At 46.1% G+C, this 25,572-nt stretch overlaps 1 protein-coding gene across 6 annotated transcripts in view; it reads left to right on the top strand.

Annotated features, from left to right (window-relative positions):
- ANKRD6 (ankyrin repeat domain 6) overlaps positions 1-25,572 on the top strand; it is a 210,316-nt gene that overhangs the window by 122,919 nt on the left and 61,825 nt on the right. For 5 of the 6 annotated variants that reach the window (XM_021089984.1, XM_021089998.1, XM_021089991.1 and 2 more), the window contains exon 2: positions 19,588-19,857. Coding sequence is in view for 4 of the 6 variants with exons in the window: in XM_021089991.1 (XP_020945650.1) it covers positions 19,738-19,857 (120 nt within the window). In the remaining 2 variants the exon portion in view is untranslated. Of the gene's footprint in view, positions 1-14,656; positions 15,103-19,587; positions 19,858-25,572 lie in introns of those variants that run through there. The other variant, XM_021089992.1, reaches the window with a different exon arrangement.

Consider the following 25,572-nt stretch of genomic DNA (forward strand, 5'->3'; position numbering starts at 1 on the left):
AAGGCATATGGAGTTCCCAGGCCAGGGATCAGATCCATGCTGCAGCTTCATCCTACACCACAGCTCTGGCAACCCTGGATCCTTTAACCCATTGTGCCAGACCACGGGATTGAACCTGCCTCCTGGTGTTGCAGAGATGCTGCTGATCCCATTGTACCACAACGGGAACTCCAAAATTCATCCTTTTCAAGTATGCAATTTAGTGTTTTTTACTATAGTCAGAGAGGTATGCAACCATTATCACTATCTAGTCTTAGAACACTTTCATCACTTTAGAAAGAAACCCCAGGAGTTCCCGTCATGGCTCATCGGTTAACGAACCCGACTAGCACCATTAGGACGAAGGTTCAATCCCTGGCCTCAATTGGTGGGTTAAGGATCCGGCGTTGCCATGAGCTGTGGTATAGGTCACGCACGCAGCTTGGATCTGGCATTGCTATGGTGTAGGCCAGCAGCTGTAGCTCTGATTCAACCCTTAGCCTGGGAACCTTTATATGCCGCGGGTGTGACCCTAAAAAGACAAAAGGAACCCCAAGCCCACTAGCAACCATTTCTCATTCTTCTCCCTCCTCCTGCCAACTAGCAGTCTACTTTCTGTCTCTATGGACTTACCTGTTCTGGACATTGTATATAAATGCAAGCATACAACATGTGCTCTTTTGTATCTGACTTCCGTTTACTTAATGTTTTCAAGGTCCATCGATGTTTTGGCAAGTATCAGTAGTTCAGTCCTTTTTATGCCTGAATAGTATATTTGTCTTTTTGTCTTTTCTAGGGCCACACCCACAGCATATGGAGGTTCCCAGGCTAGGGGTCTAATCGGAGCTGTAGCCTCCGGCCTGTGCCATAGCCACAGCAACGTGGGATCCAACCTACGCCACAGCTGATAGCAACACTGGATCCTTAACCCACTGAGCAAGGCCAGGGATCCAACCCGCAACCTCATGGTTCCTAGTCGGATTCGTTAACCACTGAGCCACGACAGGAACTCACCTGAATAATATTTTATTGTATGGATAAACCACATTTGGTTTGTTCATTCTCCAGTTGGTGGGCATTTGAATTGTTGCCACTCTCTGGTTATGAGTAATGCTGCTCGTATGGCACCCATACGACTTAACTAGGTTTTTACTTAAAAACCCTTTTGTCTTTTCAAAGTATGAAATAGAATAGTCACTTCTGAGGCATTGCTTCAGAAGACTGTCATAATATGGAGAGGCAGGCTGTCTAAGGGAACTTGTCCTTTGGAGCTTCCTTATTATTTTGATGACACCGTCCAGTGTTGTGGTAAAGGAGTGAAATACTGAGTCTCAGCATGTGGCTGGAGAGCACGTGATTTGCATAGTTATAATAGTTAGCTTTCCATTTCTGTTTCATCTTACATCATTGGAATACGTTTGAGTGCTTTTTAAGTCTAATTTGATAAAAACAAGTCATAAACTAAATGAGATGCTGTTCTAGGTGTCCTTTCTTTGCCATCAGTTGAGTATTGGCTGCAGGCCCAGGGGGCAGGTTGTTTGCTTCTCTGGTGGACAGGGCAAGGCTGCTGTTGACCTGGAGTGGAGGGCTGTGCTGTCTGGAGTCAGCTTCCTCTGCTAGTAATTTTCCAGTTAAAGATATTCAGGCAGTGATTGTTCTTTCGTTCTAACATTTTTGTAAGAAATAACAAAAATGAACCAGAATTAAATGTTTATTCTTTTTTGTTGTTGCATAATTTTTAAAGTATAGTTGACTTACAGTGTTTTGCCAATTTCTGCTGTACAGTGAAGTGGCTTATTTGTGTACACACACACATACATCTTTTTTGTATTATTTTTCATCATGGTCTATTCCAAGAGACTGGGTATAGTTCCCTGTGCTATATATATAGTAGGACCTCATTGCTTATCCATTCTAAATGTAATAGTTTGCATCTATCAACCTCAGACTCCCCATCCACCCCACTTCTTCCCCTCTCCTCCTTGGCAACTATAAGTCCTTTTTCTATGTCTATGAGTCTGTTTCTGTTTTATAGATAGGTTCATTTGTGCCATATTTTAGATTCCAGATATAAGTGATATCATTTGGTATTTGTCTTTCTGACTTACTTCACTTAGTATGAGGATCTCTAGTTGCATCCGTATTGCTGCAAATGGCATTATTTTATTCTTTTTTATGGCTGAATAGTATTCCATTGTATATATGTACCATAGCTTCTTGATCCATTCATCTGTCATTGGACATTTAGGTTGTTAAAGATTTATTCTTTTTACATGACTTTTTGAAGGCTGGCCTGCTTCTAAGTGGTGAGTGATAGAAACCCTGGTGCCCAGCACTCCTGCCTCTTGGGCCATTATGTAGATCAATGGGGTACATTGAATGTGAGAAATATGCATAGAAACATCTGCTACAGTGGAACATACATGTGCACACCTAGGACCCAACAGTTCCACTCTAGGTAGACATAAGTGTATATAGAGTCTCCCAAAGACATGCGTGTGAGAATGTTTGTAGCAGCAATGTTTTCAATACACAAGATACACAACTATCCAAAAGCCCATCAATAGATGAATGGATAAGTGGACTGTGAAGTAGTCCTTCACACGATGGAACTGAAAGGAATGAAAGGAATAGAGTTACAAGCGACAGTGTGGAGGGAGCTCACAAATAAAAGATGGAGTGAAGAAGCCATTCAGGAAAGAACACATCCTCTTTGATTCCATTCATATAAAGTTAAGAAAATAGGCAACACTAATCTGTGACGTTAAAAATCAGGACAGTGGTTACTCCTGGAATAGGGGCTAGTTCATGATTAAAAGCGGCATGGGGTGTGCTTCTGGGATTCTGCTAATTTATTTCCTTGGCTGAGGTGGTCACACAGGTCTGTTCTGTTTTTGAAAGTTCAGCATGCAGTACACTTGTGGTTTGTGCCCTTTTCTATCTATTATACATTTTTACAAGAAAGAATGAATATAATCACACGTCACGTGTACACACATAGTTCTTTTCAGTTTTTTCCTGCCTCTAGTTTTCATTCTAAAATAAAATGTTGTTAAATGTGATACAGACTGTGGAAGTGTGATAAGTACATTCTATCAGGGTTCCCTGCATTAATTCAACAAATTCTGATGAGCAGAGATGGGAGGTGTGGATGGCTTCCAGCTCGGGGTGGAGTGGGGCTGGGCATTAGAGCACCCCCATTAGGAGCTGCATCTGCACAGGGTGCGTGCTGTCTTTTCCTCTTGGCCCTCCCGCTGTGTTCCTCCCTCCCATCTCCCCCTTCTTTTTTTATCTGTTGCCCTCCCCCCACATGCTCCTGGTTTGGATATTGACTAGATAGAAATGACAATCAAAGTGGATGTCGGCCTGAAATTGAGGACCGCAGGGTACTGTCCTTGCCTCTGGTTTGGGGAGAACTCCCTGGAGAAGGGCTGTCAGGACAGGTGTGTCCACTTGAAGGTGGGGGCGGGGTGAGGGCCATGGCTTCTCCCCAGAGACTGGCTCTCAGGGCCCTGAGAGTAAGGAAGGGCCAAGCCCAGGAGCGAGAGCTCCGGCACCGACCATAGCAAGTCCAGACTCAGGCTTTGCTGGAGAGAGAGCCCTGCCTTGTGCTCTGAGAAACCCTCCAAGGACAGAGGGCCCAGGCTTCCCTGTGACCCTCTCATAGAGGGGCTCAGGCTGTGTAATTCCTCAGGTCAGTCCTGTCTCCTGAAGATAACTGAGACTCAACTAAGTAAATATGTCTTCCTTGTGGAAATAATTGAATGGTAATAAGGAGAAAATCCTGAGAGACATCACTATTTTAAGATTGTTAAAACTCTGGGGAATGAGTATCTCTGGAGCTAATTCTGGGCATATAATAAGCAAGTCAAGGTCGCTGTCATTCCCACTGCCTTCAGTGTAGGAACCTCTTTTTGTAAAGAGATGGCAGAATTTTAATTTCAAATGATGCATCATAACTGATGATGACGACAATGTGGTGTGTTCATCGTGTGATAGAATTCTGGGCAAAGGAGTTTCATGGGCCAAACTTGCTCATGGTTCATCTGTGATTAAAAACTTAAAATAGAAATAATCCCCCATTTGAGAGAAAGTCTTTACTGGGAAATAACTAGAAGTAACAGGTTACTCACAGGGTGAGGGAAAGACTGACGTGACAGAACCTGCCCCCCCCACCTGGCCTCATCTTCCTGGGGGGGTTGGAGCCCGCCAAGTGGGATGCGGCTTCCTGAGCCATGGACTGTGCACACACGTGTCTGACCATTGGTGTGTGAGGACACCGCACAGTCTCCTGGCCAGCCGGCTCCACTTGAAGTCCTCATCCCCGCCTCTGCAGGGCCACTTGCTCCCAGCAAAGCTCTGTGCCGGAGCCAAGCGCTGCGTCAGCCTGTGCGCTCAGTAAGGCCAGGGCGCCAGAGCCTCCCTGGGGCAGCCCTGGGAACTCTAAAGAAGAGGTGAAGGTGTAGGAGATGCAGGAAGGATTCGCACGTTTAATTAGAGAATTTCGTCTCCCGAAGACTTTACACCTGTGCACCTGATGTTGCCTGAATGCTTACTCCCTGCCAAGCGCCGTGCTGTGTGCTTGCTGTCCACTCCCACGGGCCGTCCTTTAGCTGCCCTATGCAGTCTGTAGCTACCATCATGGTCCCCACTGTGCAGTCAAGGATGTTTAGGCCCTAGGAAGTTATATAACCTGCCCTGGTCACGGCACACACTCTGTTGAGGGAGGGTTTCAACAGACCCTCTTCTCTTCTTGCTTCTCCCCAGTCCTGCCTGCACCAGGAAGAGCTGGAAGGGACTTGAGGGGTCCAGGTGCATAGCTTCTGCAAGCAGTGGTGTGTGTGCAGTACTGGGGTTTCTAGACCGCTGCTGTCTCCTTTTGTAGGTGATGGGCAGTGTTACCATCAAATCATCTCTAATGTGGACATGCTTGCTGAGAGTGGCAGCCTTTTTTTTTTTTTTTTTTTTTTTTTTGGTCTTTTATGTGTTTTAGGGCCGCACCTGAATCATATGAAGGTTCCCAGGCTAGGGGTCCATTTGGAAATGTAGCCACCTGCCTGTGCCAGAGCCATAGCAATGCAGGATCTGAGCCACGTCTGCAACCTACACCACAGCTCACGGCAACGCCGGATCCTTAACTCACTGAGCGAGGCCAGGGATCGAACCCGCGTCCTCATGGATGCTTGTCGGGTTCATTAACTGCTAAGCTGCAAGGGGAACTCTGTGAGAGCGGCAGCTTTTTAAAAGTGTTACTGGAGGAGTTCCCTGGTGGCTCAATCGGTTAAGGACCTGATGTCACTGCTGTAGTGCAGGTTCAGTCCCTGTCCCAGGAACTCCCACATGTCATGGGAGTGGCCAAAAATTAAAAGAGTTATTGGAGAGAGCCACGTGGGTTAGGGGAGATGGTGATGGGTGATGAGGTGGCGTGTGTCATACCACCTGGGTGCCTAGTATCAGATGGATATTATGATAAGAAATGCATCTTTGGCAGCATGATTGAGTAAAATGGGACCCCTGCAGTGAAAACTAGCTCAGTAGAGGTAAAACTGACCATTTCAGGAGGGTCACTGAGCAGACCTTGATAGGCAGAATCAGTCTGTGTGTGGCCGGGTTTCTCCCTGAAGGGTCGTGGACTTGAGGGAAAGCCTCTGTCCTCCGAGGAATGTAGTAGAAGAACTTTTCTGCACACAAATGATAGTGGCAAATCGTGGTTGATGTTTACTTCCTAGGAGATGACACTCCTGTTAATCCCAGACTTCCCTTTGCCTGATTTAGGGTTGGGTTTGCAGGGTTACATTCAGACACAGTTCCTGGCTAGCAGAGCAACTTCATGTTTTGTTTTTTTTGTGTGTGCAGAATCAGAAACCGGCAGCCGGACGTGGCTTTCTCTCAGCTCTGCGGTGTTTTTCCTGTGGGGAGGCTGCCCAGTGTTCAGCCTGAGTCGGGTGCCAGCTGGAGAGACCCAGGGAGGGTGGCTCTCCACCTCGATGCCCCAGCCTTGTCTCCAGCTGGCATTGCACCCTTAGCAGGTGCTCTGCTGTGCTGCCTCCTTCCTGAAGGGACAAGTGAAAGGTGTTTCATCAGCATATTTCATCAGTAGAGCACCCTTAGCCCCTGGGACCTGGCTGTCCTTCAGACAGTATGGAGGGACCCCACAGTCACAACAGCATTTACAGGTGTTGAAGTGATATAATGGAGTCCTTGCTTTTGGCCAAAGAGGTATAAGTGTGTGTGTATAACTTTAAAAAGAAAGCTCAGCCTGTGATTGTAAGTGACCCAGACAGGCCACTGATAAAGAGTTAGGGAGCATCTATTATGTATAAGCCTTTGTATTAGTTTCCTGTGGCCGCTGTAATAAATTACCACAAACTAAGTGGCTTAAAACAACAGAAATTTATTCCCCTGTGTTGGGGAGCCCTCAGGTTTGAAATCAGGGTGTCAGCTAGGCAGTACTCCTTCTGGAGGCTGGAGGGAACAATCCTTTCTCGCCTCTTCTGTCTTCTGGTGATTCCAGGTGTTTCTTGGCACGTGGCCACAGCCCCGCAGTCTCAACCTCTGGGGTCACAGGGCCTCCCCCTCTTCTGTCTGAAAACTCTCTCTGCATCCCTTATAAAGATGCATGTGATTGCATTTAGGACCTACCCAGGGAATCCCAGATAAGTGTCTCCTCTCAGGATCCTTGACATAATTGCATCTATTGTCATAGAAATTAATACTCACAGGTTCTGAGGATTAAGACACAGACATATCATTTTGGGGCCACCATTCACCTCACCACAGCACTTATTAGTTTATTTGGACACATGGAAAAATCAGAGCAGGTACTCTCTCACTAGGAGTCTGTAATCCAGATGAATAAGTACAGATACACTTATTTATTCAGCAGGCACTTATTATTCACATGCCACATGCCAGGCTGGGTGCTTGCATGGTATTTACAGAGAGGAATGAGACGTAGCCCTGGGCTGCAGGAGCTGAATCTGAGAAGAACGCATTGTAAACGAGAGTAACCCTAAAGAATTCCGGTCTCACATGGTCCACTGTTTGTATGGATATATTCAAAAGATATTTTTTAAAAGAACAGTAATTATTGTCCAAAAAGTTAAACCCATTTATAAACTCCCAGTAACAGAGTTCTTGTCATGGCTCAGCAGTAATGAACCTGTCTAGTATCCCTGAGGACGCAGGTTTGATCCCTACCCTTGTTTCAGTGGGTTACAGATCCTGTATTGTGGTGAGCTGTAGTGTAGGTCACAGATACGGCTTGGATCCAGTGTTGCCATGTCTATGAGTAGGCTGGCAGCTGCAGCTCCAATTCAACACCTAGTCTGGGAACTTCCATATGCTGTGGGTGCAGCCATAAAAAGACAAAACAAACAAACCCCTCCCAGTAACAATTTGTACATCCCCTTTCTCTCCCTAATTCGCTTCCATTCCACAGGGTTCAGAGCCACCCCCTGGAAAGCCCTGTTCCATACTCCACCCTGCATGGAGCTCCTTTCTCTCTCGCCCAACTCTTTGTTATATAGATGAGCTCAGCCTCCCTTGACAGCCCTCTCCTGTCCCATCTCTCCGGTCTGCCCTTTAATTCTGCACCTTAGAGTCCAGAAACTTCTCTGGCTAGGGCAGTCTCCTTAGAAGAGGAAACATATGGGGAAGCATTTCTAAGGTAGGAAGAGAGGCTGAGAATACTGACACCACGCAGGTGCAGTCTGGTTTCGTAAGCACTACAGCTGGATTTGAAAAAATGTATTTTGTAATGGCCTTGTTGAATCTTTGCAGCAACCCAGTGGGTAGAAACTGTTGTTCTTCCTATTTTATACACGTGGAAAGCAGCTTAGATTCATTAGGTATGTTGCCCAAATTAAGTGACTGAGCTGAGATTTGATTTCAGAGTACGTGGGATTTGGCCTTGGTTACCTGGAGGGTGGAGCAGCATTGGAGGAGTCTTCTGAGAAGGTTCCTTGAACCAGATTTGTAAGGTAGGAAGATGCTTGGAAGAGAGCTAAAGAGCATTCTTTTTTTTTTTTTTCTTTTTCTTTTTCTTTCAGGGCCGCATCCGCGGCATATGGAGGTTCCCAGGCTAGGGGTTGAATTGGAGCTACAGCCGCCAGCCCACACCACAGCCACAGCAATGCCAGATCCGGGCCACGTCTGCGACCTACACCATAGCTCATGGCAATACCTGATCCTTAACCCACTCAGCGAGGCCACGAATCCAACTCGCAACCCCATGGTTACTAATCCAATTCATTTCTGCTGTGCCACGACAGGAACTCCTTAAAGAGCATTCTAAGCAAAAATGATAGGATGATGCTTTCAAGGTGTCCTGAGCATCCTTGGTGGCCAAGCGAGAATGAAGTTTAAGAAATCCCAGCAACTCTCTGGCCAGGTTGTGTTGACCTCTACAGTTACCTTTCATTGAAGATTCAGTGCAGGCCACTGTACACTCACTATCTGAAGCCTGAAGATTCATCTGCCTTGGCGTCTGCCTTTCCCTTGTAAAAACTCATCTGCAGAGGCAGATTCTGTTATGCCACCTGACACCTATGTCACCTCTCTTATCCAGCCTCTAAGTTTAGGTACTCACACACAGGATTTCAGGAAATGTCCTCAGTGTCCAGGTGGAGACCACTGTGACAGTTACGGCAAGAAATGGTGACAGTCTGAATGAGGGCAGTAGCAGGGTAGCGAGAGAAGGGAGAATAGATCAAGGAACACTTAAACAGTAACCATATAACCATGTTTAGTACTTACTGCACACTTTCTGTGTGCCAGGCTTGTACAGCCTGTGTATTAATTATCTCATTCAATCTTTGTATCAACCCAGTAAGTTAGGGATTATTACTCTCTGTGTTACACATGAGGAAGCAGGCATAGAGTCATCAAGAAATTTGCCCAGGAGTTCCTGTAGTGGCGCAGCAGACATGAACCTGACTGGTATCCATGAGGATGCAGATTCGATCTCTGGCCTCACTCAGTGTATCAAATATGTGGCGTTGCCATGAGCTGTGGTGTAGGTTGCAGACATGGCTTGGATACTGAATTGCTGTGGCTGTGGCGTAGGCTGGCATCTGTAGCTCTGATTCAACCCTTAGTCTTCGAACTTCCATATGCTGAGGGTGCAGCCCTGAAAAAAAAAAGGAAAGAAAGAAAAAAGAAATTTGCCCATGTTCTGTGGCAGAGCTGAGATTTGAGCCTGGGTAGTCTATCTTCATTTTTAACCTCTATGGTTTACTGTCTCAAATCTGGAGGATTTGATAAATTATTGAATGTGAATGTAGGGAAAGGAGAATGAGAGGAATAAGAAGAGTGTTCCAGACGAGGGAAGTAGGCAGACAGATGAAGGAAGGAGCCCCTCACTAAGATGAGGACACAGGGAAAGGAACGGGTTTAGAAAGAAGGGTGGTGATTTGCTGTGAACATGTTCATAGGGCACATCTAAGTAAGATGTCTATTAAATGGTTGGGTGTTTTTAAAATGGAGCTTTAGAGGAGTTCCCTGGTGGCTCAGTGGGTTAGGGACCCGGCATTGTCTCTGCTATGGTGTGGGTTTGATCCCTGGGCTGGGAGCTTTTGTATGCCACAGGCATGGGGGAAAATGAAGCCTTAGAGAGAGTGATTGAGGCTAAAGAAGATTTGGAGCGATCTGTATCTAGGCAGCAGAGGAGCGTGTGGGCAGCAGATATGGGGGTATGTGTGTACTGAGATTTTCTAGAAAAGAAAATGAGCAGAGAAGATAATGTGGAATAGAATCTCAGCGACATTTGAGGGACATTTGAGGGACCAGAGAAAGAAGAGCCCTTGGATGAGAGAAAGAAACTGTCCCAGGGATGGTAGGACCATGAGGAGAGAGAGGGTCCTGGAAACCAGAGGAGGGGGAAGTGTGGTGAGGGAGGGATGGCAGCAGTGCCTAATGCAGCAGAGAAAGAGCATAAAGTAAGAACTGAAGGTTACCATTGCCTTTGGCAATTAGTTCAATATAAAACCAGCTGGTGACAAGGCAAAATGTCACAGCCACTTTGGAAGGCAGTATAGCAGTTTCTTACCAAGCATATGATTCAGCAGTTGTATTATTTGGTATTTACCCAAATGATATGAAAACTTATGTACACACCAAAAGCTGCACATGGAATTTTAAAAGTTGAAATACAGGTGACATGCAGTGTTATGGTAGTTTCAAGTGAACTACCCAGTGATTCGACATTTACATACATTATAAAGGGATCGCCACAAGCCTGGTAACCATCTGTTCCCATATAAAGTTGTTATATTATTTTTTTATGTTTCTTTCTTTCTTTTTTTTTTTAATGTGAGTTGAAAGTGTTTCTTTTTTTTTTTGTCTTTTTCTCTTTTTAGGGCTGTACCTAAGGCATATAGAGGTTCCAAGGCTAGGGGTCTAATCGTGGCTGTAGCTGCTGGCCTACACCAGAGCCACAGCAATGCCAGATCTGAGCCGCATCTGTGGCCTACACCACAGCTCACAGCAACGCTGGATCCTTAACCCACTGAGCGAGGCCAGGGATCAAACCCACAACCTCATGGTTCCTAATTGGATTTGTTTCCACTGTGCCACAACAGGAACTCCAAGTTGTTATAATATTGTCAGTGATATTCCTTATGCGGTATATTGTCCCTGTGGCTTACTTGAACATGGATATTTATAGCAGCGCTATTCATAATTGCTAAAACTTAAAAGCAACCAAGATGTTTTTCAATAGGTGAATAGATAAACTTGGTGGATCCATACAATGGAATATTATTTAGCACTGAAAGAAAATAAGCTATCAAACCATGAAAAGACTTGGAGGAACCTTGAATGCTTACTACTAAGTGAAAAAAGCCAGCCTGAAAAGGCCAAAAATTGTCGGATTCCAACTATATGACATTCTGGGTAGGGCAAAACTTTAGAGACAGAAAAACAATCAGTAGTTATCAGGGGGTAGGTGTCAGGGATGACTGGGTGAAACATGAGGCCAGTGAAGCTTCTATGATACTGTAGTGGTGAGTACGTGTCATTATACATTTGTGCAGACTCAAGGGACTGTACAGCACAGAGCGAACCCTGTGTAAACCTTTCATTACTGATAATGGCCTTTCATTACTGATAATATATCAATACTGACTCATCAGTTATAACAAATGTACCAGACTAATGCAAGATGTTTCTAGTAGAGGACACTGTGGTCGGTATTGGGGAGGGAGTATGGGTGAAGGGCTGTAAGGAAGCTTTTTATATCTGCGGCTCAATTTTTCTGTAAACCCAAAACTGCTCTAAACAATAAAGTCTATTAGTTAAAAAGAAGGAAGAGGGAAAAAAAGGAAGGAATAAAAGAAGCAAAGGAAGGAAGGAAGGGACAGCTGTGTACATACAATCTTGAAAGTGTTGTGTGAACCCATAATTATGACTAATCCAATTTGGTGTGTTTGAGTTCCAAGTAATGCAAATACCTGACTAGTCTCTCTTCTGCTTACCAACAACTAAGGTTCCCCATCATGAATGCAAGATACAGTCCAAAGTCTTTGGCATGATGTGAATATTTTTCTACAGCCTGACCTTGCAGCATCATCTCTGGTCACTGCCTATGTATTATAAGCTCCAGCTGCCAAAGTCTCTTTGCTGCTCTTTCCTACCCGTGACATGTACTTTCAGCCCATTCTTGCTGTTTCCTCTGCCTATGCCCTCCCCCACTTCTCTACCTCTACCTAACAAAATCCTCCAGTCCTTCGAGACCCAGCCCAAAAGTTTCCTTCTCTGTGAGAACATTGCTGACCTGCTTTCACCCCAGCATGCCAAGCCAAAAAGCTCTCTCTTCTAGTTTCCATAGTTCTTTGTGTCCATCTCTTCAATAAATGCTTAATACAGCACAGAACCAGCAACCACAACATTAGCAATGGTTTAGTAGGAAAATTAAGGGCAGAAGGAAGCCAGATCCAAGTGGATTGAAGGAGTGGGTAGGTGTTGAGATATGGTTACATGGAAGGTGGGTTTCTCTCTGAGATTGGCTTTTTTGTCATTTGGTATTGCTCATTTTGGTTTGTCTTTAGCATTTGTGATTTTACCCAGAAGAGGTTGAGAACAGTGAGAAGATTCCTGGGGGCTGGGTGGCTATGGCGCTGTCCAGTGCTTGGGTGCTGACAGGTCTGTGTCAGGACATCAGTAATTCTTCTGGTCCCAGGAGCTCTCATCCTCTGTTTGGAGGGAAAGAGAGAGTGGAGAATGAATACATCCCACATTTGTTATCTCTTGAAGGTTCCACAGCCATAGCCTGCTTCATCTTTGGGGAAAGGTAAAGGGGAGCTGATGTGGTTGACACCTCCTCTATTTCTTATGGGGTCTACAGACTCCTGAAGACCGCTTAATGATTAGAAAAAGCAATTGACTATTAATTTTTCCAGCATCCACTTAATGGACATTTAGGGCTAACTATGTTCTGGGAACTGTGCCAGGCACTGGGAATACAAGATAAACAAAACAGAATTCCTGCCCTCAAGAAGTTTGGTCTAACCAGGAAGACCAGCCTTGAGCCCTTGCCAGTAAATTACACTGTGAGGGAGCACAGGTCTTAGTCACTAGGACTGCCATTACAAGGATCTGTAGACTGGATGACTGAAACTTTTCTCCTGGTTCTGGAGGCTGGAAGTCCCAGGTCAGTGTCCAGCAGAGTTTGGTTTCTGGTGGGGACTTTCTCCCTGGCTTGCAGAGGGCCACTTTCTCACCATGTGCTCACATGGCCTTCCTCGTGAGCATGGCTGGGAGGCAGGGATGAAGGTGTGAAGAAGGGATAGAGAGTGGATGAGCATGGAGGCTCTTTGGTGTCTCTCCTTCTAAGGATACTAATTCCATCAGATCAGGGCTCCGCCCTTATAACCTCGTTTTACCTTAATTACCTCGTAAAGGCCCTGTTTCCAAATACAGTCACACTAATGGTTAGGGTTTCAATACATGACTTTGTGGGGACACGCTTCAGCCCACAGCAGGAACTTATAGAAAACTGTAGCACAGATGAGGACATGATCATTTTGTCTAGGAAAAAATGGGCAGCAGCAGGCTCAGTGACGGATGACTCTTGGTCTGGATTTTGTGTCATTATCCCATGAGGTGAGTGCTTAGCCCCAATTTGGAGGCTGTGGTGATCTAACAGTGCCCGACAGCCAAAAAGTAATTATCGTCCCATGTAAAAAGGGGAGGTTTCTACATCATAAGCCTCCGATCGGTCACATCTTTCTTCAGTGATGTGTCCTTATACCTCCTATATTATTTTAACATTTGTTGGCAACTTTTCCTGATGGTAGGGTGTGTCATAGGTTTCCTGAATAGGATCCAGAAGTCACTCACCTTTCACTGCAACAGCCTCTCTATGCCTCCTGCAGAGGTGATTATTTCAGAGATTTAGTAAGTGTTGGATTCAGAGAAGAGGTACTCACTTGAGATATACTTGAGATACAAGCATCCATGTTTCTGCGCCATGGTGGGCTTGCTCAGGAGGTGCATCTCTGCCCCTGCCTTGCAGCTCGCACTCCTCAGCACCAGACTCTGTGAGCCACCAGAGCTGTGCTGTCCTCACTGAAATACTATTGCATGGAGGGTCCCTATCTGTGGAGTCTGTATTCTCAAAAGGAAATTTCCCAGAAGCTCTGAGAAAATGAACCACTCCTTGCTATACATTTCTGTTGCATTTGCATTTGGTGTCTATTTCTCTTCCGGTATCTGGCCTTTAGGGCTCCGATCAAGGATAAACAGGGTCAGATGATGAGTTTCTTCAAAGTAGAGAGCAGGTCACATTCATCTGTGTTCTAACCTCACTGGTCTTCTGGTGGTGGTTGCAGTATCCCAGCAGTGATCACTTTTGGATAAATTTGTATGAGGGTTTTGTATTAAAAATAGGATCGTGGAGTTCCCTTGTGGCACAGTAGGTTAAGGACCTGGTATTGTCACTGCAGTGGCTTGGGTCACTGCTGTGGCTCAGGTTTGATCCCTAGCCCAGGAACTTCTACATGCTGCAGGAGCAACGAAAAAAAAAAAAAAGAAAGAACCATCATTCTATTGGCACTTTGTCTCCCCTCTGCTGCACAGCCACAGTCCCTGTCTACTCTGCTGTCCTTGATGTAAGCCCAGCACTGGCCAAAGCAGAACCCTAGGCCACGGCCCAGAGGAGCTGCTACCCTTGGGAATATCAGGGCAAGGCTTTGGGCAGGGAGGGTACTTGAGGGTTTGTGTTGACAGAGTTATTTTTGCATCTCCAGGACCAATATTCTGGCTTTAGAAAAGAGGGGAAAATAGAAATGTTGGCTCGAGTCAAAGTTAAAACCCTCTTCCTTGCTATGATTACTCCAGTTGGAAAGGTGGTTTTCTGTTGCTTCAACAAGTGGTCTGGGGGACACACCTGCGACATTGAGGGCTATTAACGGCACCTGAAACAGCTCCCTTTCCTGCAGAGACTTGGTTCAAAGGAGGGTTTTTTAAGTAAACTATAGGTTCACAAAGGTCAAAAACAGCTTCTCAGCCAGGCCCTGGTCTCCTGAGCCACTGCAGTCCTTGTGGTCCTGGAACTTTCTGCTGCGGAAGGGGAGCGTCTGGGTCTCTGCTGTTCTCCAAAGTGAGAGCAGTTCCCTATCTGCTGTCAGAGAGGCAGCTCATTGCATGTTTCAGCCCTTCCTACATCCTCCCTCCCTTCCAGCACGTGCATTCCTCTCTTTGTATTACTGCTGAAAGAATGCGAGCTTCATTTCTGTCATCTGAGCATAATTCAAAAGCATTCTGCCCATCCGTGAATGATTCCCTGACTCTTTGATCAGAGCAGTGTTACAGGTCCTCTGCTGGCAGGAGGGAGCAGTCCAACAAAATCTGAAGACCCAAGACTTTCAGAAGCTGTGCCTGGCAGACTAGGAAGCTACAAAACATTGCGAGCTGAATAGATGTCTTAATAAGCCTTTAGTTGTGATCTAGCCAGTGTTGACAGAGGAAGCTCAAGGGGGAAAGGCAGGAAGCATTGTACCGTAAATCACTGCAGACCCTTGGGCAGGACAGCCCTAGGAAGCTAATGATCTCTCCAGCAGAGAAATGACCGCTGTTATCCAGCACCAGAACAGGATGTAGAACCGCAAGGACAGACCCCCAGATGTGAGTACAATCTCTGTTCAACCCAGGGTTGGACCAGCGGGAGCAAAGCGAGTTATTGTAACTGATGGCGCTTCCTAACCACTGGTTCCTGGGTGTCCGTGGACCGTCTCTGGGTGGGTTGTGCATAATGTCTGGACTGGGACGTTTGTTTACAGGTTTCTTCTAGAATATTTAGCCTGTTAGATTAAATGCAGTGGCTTTGGGGTTATTGGTACCAGGGCACTTTGTTGTAAATCTTCAGGAAAACCTCATAGACCTTTTGCTATAAAAAGAAAATGATCACATCACAGACCAAGCAGCTATGTGGTCCCCAGGCATTTGTGATGAGAAACAAAAGCCCTGGCGAATTGGAGAGCAGTGAAAATGGGGCAGTGGGCTGGGGGGAAGGAGAGAGGAATCGTTAAGAAACTAAATCCCTTTCTGGATTCGTGATGCTCATTGCATATTTATGATCATGCATTCACTTCTGCTTAAAGAACTGGCAGCTTGTTTGCATTTAAGGTTTTTCTCAGAATGCTGTGAAAGTGACAAAGAGGGATGTGATTGATAGACTTGGAACAGAAATTCCTCACCACCAGCAAGGGGAAGTGTCTTGAATGATAGCTGATCTTTTTGGAAGGAGGCGGAAGCCGGATTTAATGAGGGAACGAGGCTGCTGCAGCCTGGGTACCCAACAGGTTGGCAGTGACAGTTTAACTCCTTGGTTGCAGCCTGGTCGCCACCTCTCTCTATTCCTCTCCTCCCCCCACTCACTGTTGGGTGGCCTCCACCTTCCATGTCCCTCTTCCCAAGCCCACCTGGCTTTATTTTTCAGTTCAGAGAAGCTAAGTATCCTCTTCCTGCAAAAGGCTGAGGATCATTGTTCTAGATGGGGGTAAGGATACCAACAGTTGAGGGCAGTGATCACGAAGGAGGTGGAAAACATGAGCTGGGTCCCCCACCGCCCCCCACCCAAGGTGGAGGGTCAGAAAGGAGGCAGAAAAGAAGACTCAGCCACTTTGATTCCTCCCTCCACCCCCCTCTGCCGTGTGCACATGAAAATGCAGGTGACCACTGGAGGTCCTAGCAGTAAGGCTATTACTAGATTTAAAATGAACATGAACTTGAGATACTCAAGCACACAGGGATGGTGCTAGCAGCATACTAGGAACCGGAAGCCTGGGATTCTGTCCCTGATTTTCTGTGTGACGCTGGCCAGGGAGTATCCAAAATCCCACAGAGGGACCCCTCCTGGCAGCTGCCCTCTGCCTCAGGCGGGCTCTGCATTGGCTGTGGGGGTGGGGGAGGGGCTGTGGAGAGCATTTCATTCTTAAGGAGCTGACACTGAAATTAAAAAAAACGAAAAACAAAAAACAAAAAAAAACCCCTAACATTTCTACTTGGCGAACATTTTCTACAAATGTAATGTTTCTCTTTAGGGGAAAAAAAAAAAATAGTAATGTGTGCTGGGCTTCTAAATGGCTGTTTACCAAAGGTAATTATGGGCTATCTCAGTAGCTTGCAACCATGGCAATCAGAGCCTTTGTCTCAGTGTCTGCAAGGCTGAATTTATTGCCTGGGACAGAATGGAGGGAGGGGGTGGCTGTCAGTGTAGACAGGCCTGGTGATCCATGCTTACGTTGCTGGGGAGACCAGACAGCTCTGCCAGTCTGGGGCTTGAGACCTCGGCTGATGAGCTGCACTGGGGTTGCAGCAAGAAGATCTCTTTCCCCAGGAGTTAAGCTGTGGAGTGAAATCATGAAATTTTAGCCATGAAGATAATATTTGTATGAACCAAGCCATTGTACGTGAGACATTCCGATGCCCATGGCAGGAAAGGTCAGGGAAGGAGAGGGTGGCCGTTTAGGTCAAGTGCACAGAAATAACCAATGAGTAAATGAAGAAGAATGTGGCTGTGGGAGGGAGAGCATTTAGGAAGCCAGAGCTCATTTTCTGCCCTCTCCTGCCCTTTGGGCCTGGGGTGCTTTGGCAGGATGGGGGCAGGCAGAGCAGCAGCTCAGTGTAATTGGTCTGAAGGTACCGGGATGACCTGAACCAAGAGGGACAGGGCATCCTGTGTTTCCAAAAATCAACCACCTCCAGACTGTGAAACATGCTGGGAAACGTAAAGCCCAAACTACTGTCTTTCAGTGCGACCCTGGGAATTTACAGGGGCTTTCACAATCCCAGTTCTGTGTGTCAACTTTATTCTTTCCTTTGCTTTTCCATTCAACAGAGATTGCTGTGCTTCCCAGGAATCTCTGACTATGGCTGGGGGTGGGGGCGGAGGTTCCTCTGCTTGTATCTTCTTCAGGTTTGTTGTGCTTCTCATGAGCCTCGTGATGAGAGCAGGGTGGGTTTGTGAGGGTTCCTTCTGTCTCTTTCCTTGTTATTATTATTTATTATTTTGACTGGGCCCTTGGCATGTGGAAGTTTCTTGCCCTGGATTGTACCCGTGCTACGGCAGTGACAACACCACATCCTGAACCCTCTGAGTCACCAGGGAACTCCCTTATTATTCTTTACCCACATTTTGGGGAACAGATGGATGACAGTGAGAAAATTTGACCATTTGCAAGTTGGGCAGAGATAAGAACGAGCTCTCTGAAGCTGTGCTGTCCACATGTGGCCAAAACCTTCATATAATACAGTGCCATCTTTAGGAGTTCCCATTATGGCTCATTGGGTTAAGAACTCAACTATTCTCCAGAGGATGCGAGTTTGATCCCTGGCCTTGCTCAGTAGGTTAGGGATCCGGAGTTGCTGCAAGCTATGGCGTGGATCGCAGATATAGCTTGGATCCAGTGTTGCTGCGGCTGTGATGTAGGCTGGCAACTGTAGCTTCGATTCATCCCCTAGTCTGGGAACTTCCATATGTTGCAGATGCGGCTGTAAAAAGAAAAAAATTAAAATAAAATAAAATGCCATCCTTAATCCCCACCACAGCCCTGTTCTGTTTTCTACCTGAGCATTAACCCAGTTGCTCAGAGCGGTTGGTACCACGGTCCTCCTGGATGTCACGGCAGAGGAGTGTCTGAGCGGGCTGAGTGAGTCCAGCCCTTTCCCAATCACATCAGAGCCAATTTCCTAATCTTCAGAGATTGAAAGAGCCTGGGGTTTGCCTGGAAGCAACTGTGAAGGATGTCTCTGTCTTCTGGGCCTTCAAAATTAGAGTGTGTGGTAGGGCTCGGGATTCCATGGGGTACAGCATTTTCTTTCCATTTGCATATATAGGTAATTTTAATAAGTACATTTTATTTTATTTCATTTTTGGTCTTTTTGCTTTTTCTAGGGCCTCACCCTCGGCATATGGAGCTTCCCAGGCTAGGGATTGAATCAGAGGTGTAGTCGCCAGCCTACGCCAGAGCCACAGCAACATGGGATCCAAGCCGTGTCTGCGACCTACACCACAGCTCACAGCAACGCCCGATCCTTAATCCACTGAACGAGGCCAGAGATCGAACCGCAATCTCATGGTTCCTAGTCGGATTCCTTAACCACTGAGCCACAACGAGAACTCCAATTAAGTACATTTTAAATCAAAAAGATGCCCACACTTCCCTGTTGTCCTAGTAGGAGTGGGTCAGCATCCTTCTTCGGTCCCCAAAACCCTTCACCTTTGACATAATTACCAATGACTTTGGTTTGCTCTCATGGTGGTCCAGGGTTACTGGGTGGAGCCAGTTTTTAAAATTTATTCATTTGGGCATTTGGTGGAAACAAGGGTTTCAGTTTACTGCTAGTTAAACTGACCACTGCTTTGAGCCAGGGCTTATCGTCCCATTGGATAGTTTGAATAGGCCATTTACTTCCCTCTCATTGAGCAGGGAAGTGGTACAAGTCCCTCCTGAGAGTAACCGCTTCTAGCATCCATTTCGTTCCCAAAATGAGTTGTTCCAGTAGCAATTGGCGAGGAGATGGCCCAGGCCTACCCTCAGCTCTCCATCTTCCAGAACCCTGGAACCTGTAGTAAGAAAAGGATGCAGGAAGAGAGCAGCAGGAAAAGCTGGAAGTAACCCCAAGGTTGTTACTCCGTCCTCAGGGTCTCTGTGGGGTGTGGTCCACAGGCACCTAACCGGCCAGGGGAGAAGGCATGTTGCCATGGTGAACCCATGAAATCCAGTCCAGAGGGCCCTCTGTGGTCGTACACAGCACAGATACCTGCCCAACGTGGGCCTGGAAACCAGGCTACCTTCAGGGGTTGTATCAGGCCTCTGCTATCCAGATAGAAGATGCAGAGCAGATCTTGAGGTTCTCGTCCTAGCCACCTGGAGGCTGCACAGAGGGAGGCAGCAGGGGCTTCGGGCCTGGGGGGTGTTGGGGAGGGGCGTGGAGCACACTCTGAGCACTTGTAAGTTCAGGGTTTGCTCTGCAGGGGGTGCTTCCCCTTTGTTTCACCTCCCTCCAGCTCCCCTCCCCTGCACTAAGCAATCAGCAGATGCCCTGAAAGCTGGAGTGTCCTGGGTGCCGGGTGGCACTGACGGAGCTTTGTTCTGTAACCCCTAGGTCCCAGAGATGGCCTAGTGATGCAAGCGCCTTCCAATGACTGATGATTGGAGCACCTTCTCCGAGGGTGCCTGCCTGGGCCTGTGCTGTCGCGTTGAACCAAAGGAACTTGTCCACCACTTCCCCACAGACGTCCTTCTCTCCTAATTCATGAGCCAGCAGGATGCGGTCGCCGCGCTTTCAGAACGCCTTCTCATAGCTGCGTACAAAGGCCAGGCAGAGAATGTGGTTCAGCTCATCAACAAGGGCGCCAAGGTAGCGGTTACCAAGGTAACAAAAGAATAAACACTTCAGCCAATTCCCGTAACCATTGTCCATAAAACGCTTGTGTTTGGTTCACAGTTTTCAAAGAACTGGCTCCCGTCCTCCTCCCCTGCCTAGTGATAGTGGTTTGAGGAGAAAGAGGAAGGATTAAAAATGCCTTCGTTGCTATCTTTCAAATGGAGTTGCTTGTAATTAACATTTACCGGCTTTAAAATTTCAGCATGCCTTTTTCTCACCTACTTCTTTAGCAAATAGACAATAGATTTCTCTGGAGAAGCTGGGGCACAAGAACATCTGGGTACAATCACGTTAGGCTTCCTGGGGAGGTTTGTGGATGAGGCAGCCCATCCTCTGGGCAGAACTTCCTCTTCCGGGCAGAGTCCATCTGTACATTGGCGGCCTTCCACCAGATGCCCCTCAGCCTCTTTAGGCCGATTTCACTTGAGTCAGTGAAAATGTGGGCGAGCTTTAGAGGGCATTGCAGGCACCTCACTGACAGATGCCACCGTGGTAGATGAGAAAATGTACAGGCTAAAGGGCATCTTCGTAGCAAAACTGAGGTAAGGCAGGCTCTGCCTAGTTAGGTGACACATGCAAATACATAGATGAGGTAATGCTGATGGCAAACACTTAGTACTGCTTTAAGCACTTTATAGGAGTCTAGAAGAGGCTCTCTTTTCATCCTCATTATAGAGATGAGGAAACTGAGGCACAGAAAGATTGAAGTAACTTGCCCAGGGGCTCCCTGCTGCTGAGTGGCAGAACCACAACTTGGATCCAGTTATGACTGCCAAGCCCCTTCTCCATCCCACCCCAAAGAGAGCTGTGGCAAAGTTTCGTTTCTTTTCTTTTCTTTTTCTTTTTCTTTTTTTTTTTTTTGCTTTTTAGGGCCACACCCACGGCATATGGAGGTTCCCAGGCTAGGGGTCTAATCGGAGCTACAGCTGTGGGCCAGACTATGCCACAGCCACAGCAATGCCAGATCCAAGCTGTGTCTGCAACCTACACCTCAGCTCACAGCAGTGCTGGATTCCTAACCCACTGAGAGAGGCCAGAGATCGAACCCGCAACTTCATGGTTCCTAGTCGGATTCATTTCCTCTGTGCCACAACAGGAACTCTGAAGTTTCATTTTCAATTAGTAACATCTGTTAACCTCTGACTCCTATGGCAAAGGTCGGCCCGCTCACATTTTTAGTTACTCGTGTGCATTCTCTGTATCTCGTGCTTTGCTGTGGGCTTTTCCAACACCACCAAGCAGCTCATTCATTTTGGACAATATCCACCTGTAGACAGCATCACACCCCACAGGCCAAGGGCTCAGTCCCACAGAACACCCAACCCACCCCAGCTTCAGACACCAGTCACAAGTCCAGCTTGTCACCTGTACTTTTGACTGACAGGGTTCAAATCAGAGGTTCCCACAACCCTCTCCTTGGGTTGAATTAATGTGCCAAGGCAGCTCACAGAACTCAGGAAAGCATTTCACTTGGTAGATAACTAATTTATTATAAAAGGATATAAGGCCAGAGCAGCCAGATGGAAGACCTGCACAGGGCAAGGTCTGGGGAAAGGGGCACAGAGCTTCCCTGGCAACCAGCCCCCCATCCTTAGGGCTTTTCCATAAATTATTTATTAACATAGACTCAGGTGGGATTGAAAGGAGTTTATTGTGAGTAACACAGTCTTTTCACCTTTATGACTCTGGAGCTATTTCAGGAACTAATGACAACAGACCAACTATTAGAACAAAAGATGTTCCCATTGCCCTTATCACTTAGGAAATTCCAAATTCCCATTGCCCTTATTACTTAGGAAATTCCATTGCTCTTATCACTTGGCAAATTCCAAGCTAGGAATGGAGACTGAGAGCAAATGTATATTTCTTATTATAAGTCATAGTATCACAATGCTGGTCTCCAGAAAGATAGAAAAGTCTCTGGCTACTGAAAGATCCCCCTTGGCCTAAGCGCACTCCACAAATGGGTTGCTTGGAATCAAGGGTGAAGGGAACTTCGGTGTGATCTACCCACAGCTCTTCAAGGCCCGGGCAGTTAGTTGCACGTGGGAGAAAGTGCTTGAGCTCTGTAGTTCTGTTACCCAGAAACTGGGTTTACCTTTTGGAGGGCATCGAGCCAAAAGACACAACCAAGTCCAAGATCTGGAGAAGGAAGGATTTACTATTACTTGCAGCAAGTGAGGAGAACAGCAGGGATCTTTGCCAATGCAATGTCTCCCCAAACAGCAGAACTGGGGAAGTTTTAAGCTAAGGGTACCTGCATATTCATGAAGGGGCTTGAGCAGAGGAGAATTCAGCTTTGAACTGGAGTTGACTGCATCCACGCTTTAGCTGATTGAAGTCACAAGGGTCACCATCACCATCCCATCCCCCACCTAGATGGGGGGCCTCAGTCCTGCAGACTTCAAAGATGTGTGTCACATTGTTCTGTGTATCCCTTGAGGAGGGACTAGGGCTCTATTTTATCATTCAGCCAATTCTGATTTTTTTTAATGATTTTTATTTTGTTCCATTATAGCTGCTTTACAGTGTTCTGTCAATTTTCTACTATACAGCAAGGTGACCCTGTTACACATACATATATACATTCTTTTTCTCACATTATTTTCCATCATGCTCCATCATATGTGACTAGATATAGTTCCCAGTGCTACACAGCAGGATCTCATTGCTTATCCGTTCCAAAGGCAATAGTTTGCATCTCCCCCTCGGCAACCACAGGTGCTTCTTGACTGCTTTTCCTCTGTCCCTCCATTCCCTCACTTCCCTTAAGATCATTCATTACTGAGACCTGTTCAAGGGCAAGTTTGTGTCCAGGCTTAGATCATAAAATGGCTTTCATAAAAGGTGTCAAGAAAACCTTTTCCAGTTCTCTTTTTTCACGGATCCCCTACCCTATCTGCTTACAGTTAAGGCGCATGTGCACACATTTTAACTTTGCTGTATTATTGCACTTCTGAAATGTGGACAATAATTCCAATCTTTCAGAATTATTATAATAACTTTTTAAAGAACTCTGCTCACATTCTTCAAGTTCTCTTTTTTGAACAGACTTCATCATTTACTTTTTAAAAAGCAGCTTTGGAGTTCCCGTCGTGGCGCAGTGGTTAACGAATCCAACTAGGAACCATGAGGTTGCGGGTTCGGTCCCTGGCCTTGCTCAGTGGGTTAAAGATCCGGCATTGCTGTGAGCTGTGGTGTAGGTCGCAGACACGGCTCGGATCCTGTGTTGCTATGGCTCTGGCGTAGGCCAGCGACTACAGCTCCGATTCGACCCCTAGCCTGGGAACCTCCATATGCCGTGGGAGCGGCCCAAGAAATAGCAAAAAAGACAAAAAAATAAAAAATAAAATAAAAATAAAAAGCAGCTTTATTGAGATATAACTTACATGTGAAAAAATTTACTTATTTTAATTATTAAGTTCAGTAATTTTTTTTTTTTTTTTTTTGCCTTTTTTAGGGCTGCACCTGTGGCATATGGAAGTTCCCGGGCTAGGGGTCGAATTGAGGCTGTAGCTGTCAGCCTACACCACAGCCACAGCACCTCGGGATCTGAGCCATGTCTTTGACCTACACCACAGCTCACAGCAATGCTGGATCCTTAACCCACTAGGTGAGGCCAGGGATCGAACCCACATCCTCATGGTTACTTGTTGGGTTCATTACCACTGAGCCACAACGGGAACTCCAGAATGTTTCTAATTTCAGAATCCCAGTAAGAAACTCCATACTTGTTAGCAGTCATTCCCCATTCCCATCCCCAGCTCCTGACAACCATTAATCTACTTGCTGTCTCTACAGCTTTCCCTTTTGTGGACATTTCTTATAAATGGAATCACAGACATCATGTGGTGTCTGGGTATTTTCATTTAGCCCACTGTTTTCCAGGTTCACCTCTGTTGTAGCAGGCCTTCTCTTTGATTGCAGAGCAGTATCCCCCTGTGTACATGCATCACATTTTGTTTAGCCAGTTGTCAGTTGATGAACATTTTGGGTTGTTTCCGGTTTAGAGCAATTATGAATAATGCTACTGTGAACATGTGTGTACAGTTTTGGTTTTATTTTGGCTGCTCCTGAGGCATGTAGTTCTCAGGCTAGGGATCAAACCTGTGCCACAGCAGTGACAACGCTGGATCCATAACCTGCTGTGCCACCAGGGAACTTCTGTGTACAGTATTTTGTTTGTTTTCTTTTTCTTTTTTTTTTTTTTTTGTCATCTTTTTAGGGCTGCACCTGAGGCATATGGAGGTTCCCAGGCTAGGGGCTGAATCAGAGCTACAGCTGCCAGCCTATGCCACAGCCACAGCAACTCGGGATCCCAGCCACGTCTGCGACCTACACCACAGCTCATGTCAATGCCAGATCCTTAACCACTGAGTGAGGCCAGGGATCAAACTCGCATCTTCATGGATACTAGTCGGGTTTGTTAACCGCTGAGCCATGACCAGAACTCCTTCTGTGTACAGTCTTTGAGTGGACATATGTTCTCATTTCTCTTGAGTAGATACCTAGGAATGGAATTGCTGGGTCACATGGTAAAATCTGTGTTTAGCATTTTAAGGAACTGTCAAGTTATATTCCAGAGTGGCTATACCATTTTGCATTCCCATCAGCAATGGATGAGGCTTCCAGTGTTGCTGTGTCCTCACCAATGCTTATTATTGTCTTTTTTTTTTTTAACATCATTTGCTTTTTAGTAATTATCAAAGTAAAGCATGCACATAGGAACTTCAAAAGTATAAATTTAAATACTATGAGAAGGCTTTTTAACAAAAGCAGCTGTTCTCTGGCCCGCCTCCAATCCACTCCCTTGAAGAGAAAAATCTTTTAATTTTTTAGCTGTTTTTTTTCCTGGAATTTATCTCTTATCTCTAATAAATATGCAAATACTATTAATTTGATTAATCCATTTAATTTTTAATTTAAAAACAATTTAGATATTTTCATTTTTATGTTTCACATACACCTAAGTTAAAGCATCAAATATTTTTACTATGTTTGCAGTCTATTTTTGATTCTCTATAGGCAACTACTTCCCACTCATTTTTTTTTTTTTTTTTTTTTTTTTGTCTTTTTGCCTTTTCTAGGGCCGCTTCCACGGCATATGGAGGTTCCCAGGCTAGGGGTCGAATCGGAGCTGTAGCTGCTGGCCTACGCCATAGTCACAGCAAGGTGGGATCCTACACCACAGCTCACAGCAATACCAGATCCTCAACCCACTGAGCAAGACTGGGGATCAAACCCGCAACATCGTGGTTTCTAGTTGGATTTGTTAACCACTACGCCACGACGGGAACTCCAACTTCCCACTCTTTTGGTAGATTCTTTTAGTGTTTACGTTCATGGAAAAAAAAAAAAGAGAGAGACAAAAAGGAGTTCCCATCGTGGCGCAGTGGTTAACAAATCCAACTAGGAACCATGAGGTTGCGGGTTCCCTGGCCTTGCTCAGTGGATTGAGGATCCGGCGTTGCCGTGAGCTGTGGTGTGGGTTGCAGACACGGCTTGGATCCCACGTTGCTGTGGCTCTGGCGTAGGCCGGTGGCTACAGCTCCGATTGGACCCCTAGCCTGGGAACCTCCATATGCCGCGGGAGCGGCCCTAGAAAAAGCAAAAAAAAAAAAAAAGTGTTTACGTTCATGAAGACATCCTGATACTGCTAAATCTTGATTTTTTTCCCATTTTTGGCATTATCTGTTTAAACAA

Source organism: Sus scrofa, chromosome 1, assembly GCF_000003025.6.
Source record: "Sus scrofa isolate TJ Tabasco breed Duroc chromosome 1, Sscrofa11.1, whole genome shotgun sequence".
NCBI lineage: Eukaryota > Metazoa > Chordata > Mammalia > Artiodactyla > Suidae > Sus > Sus scrofa.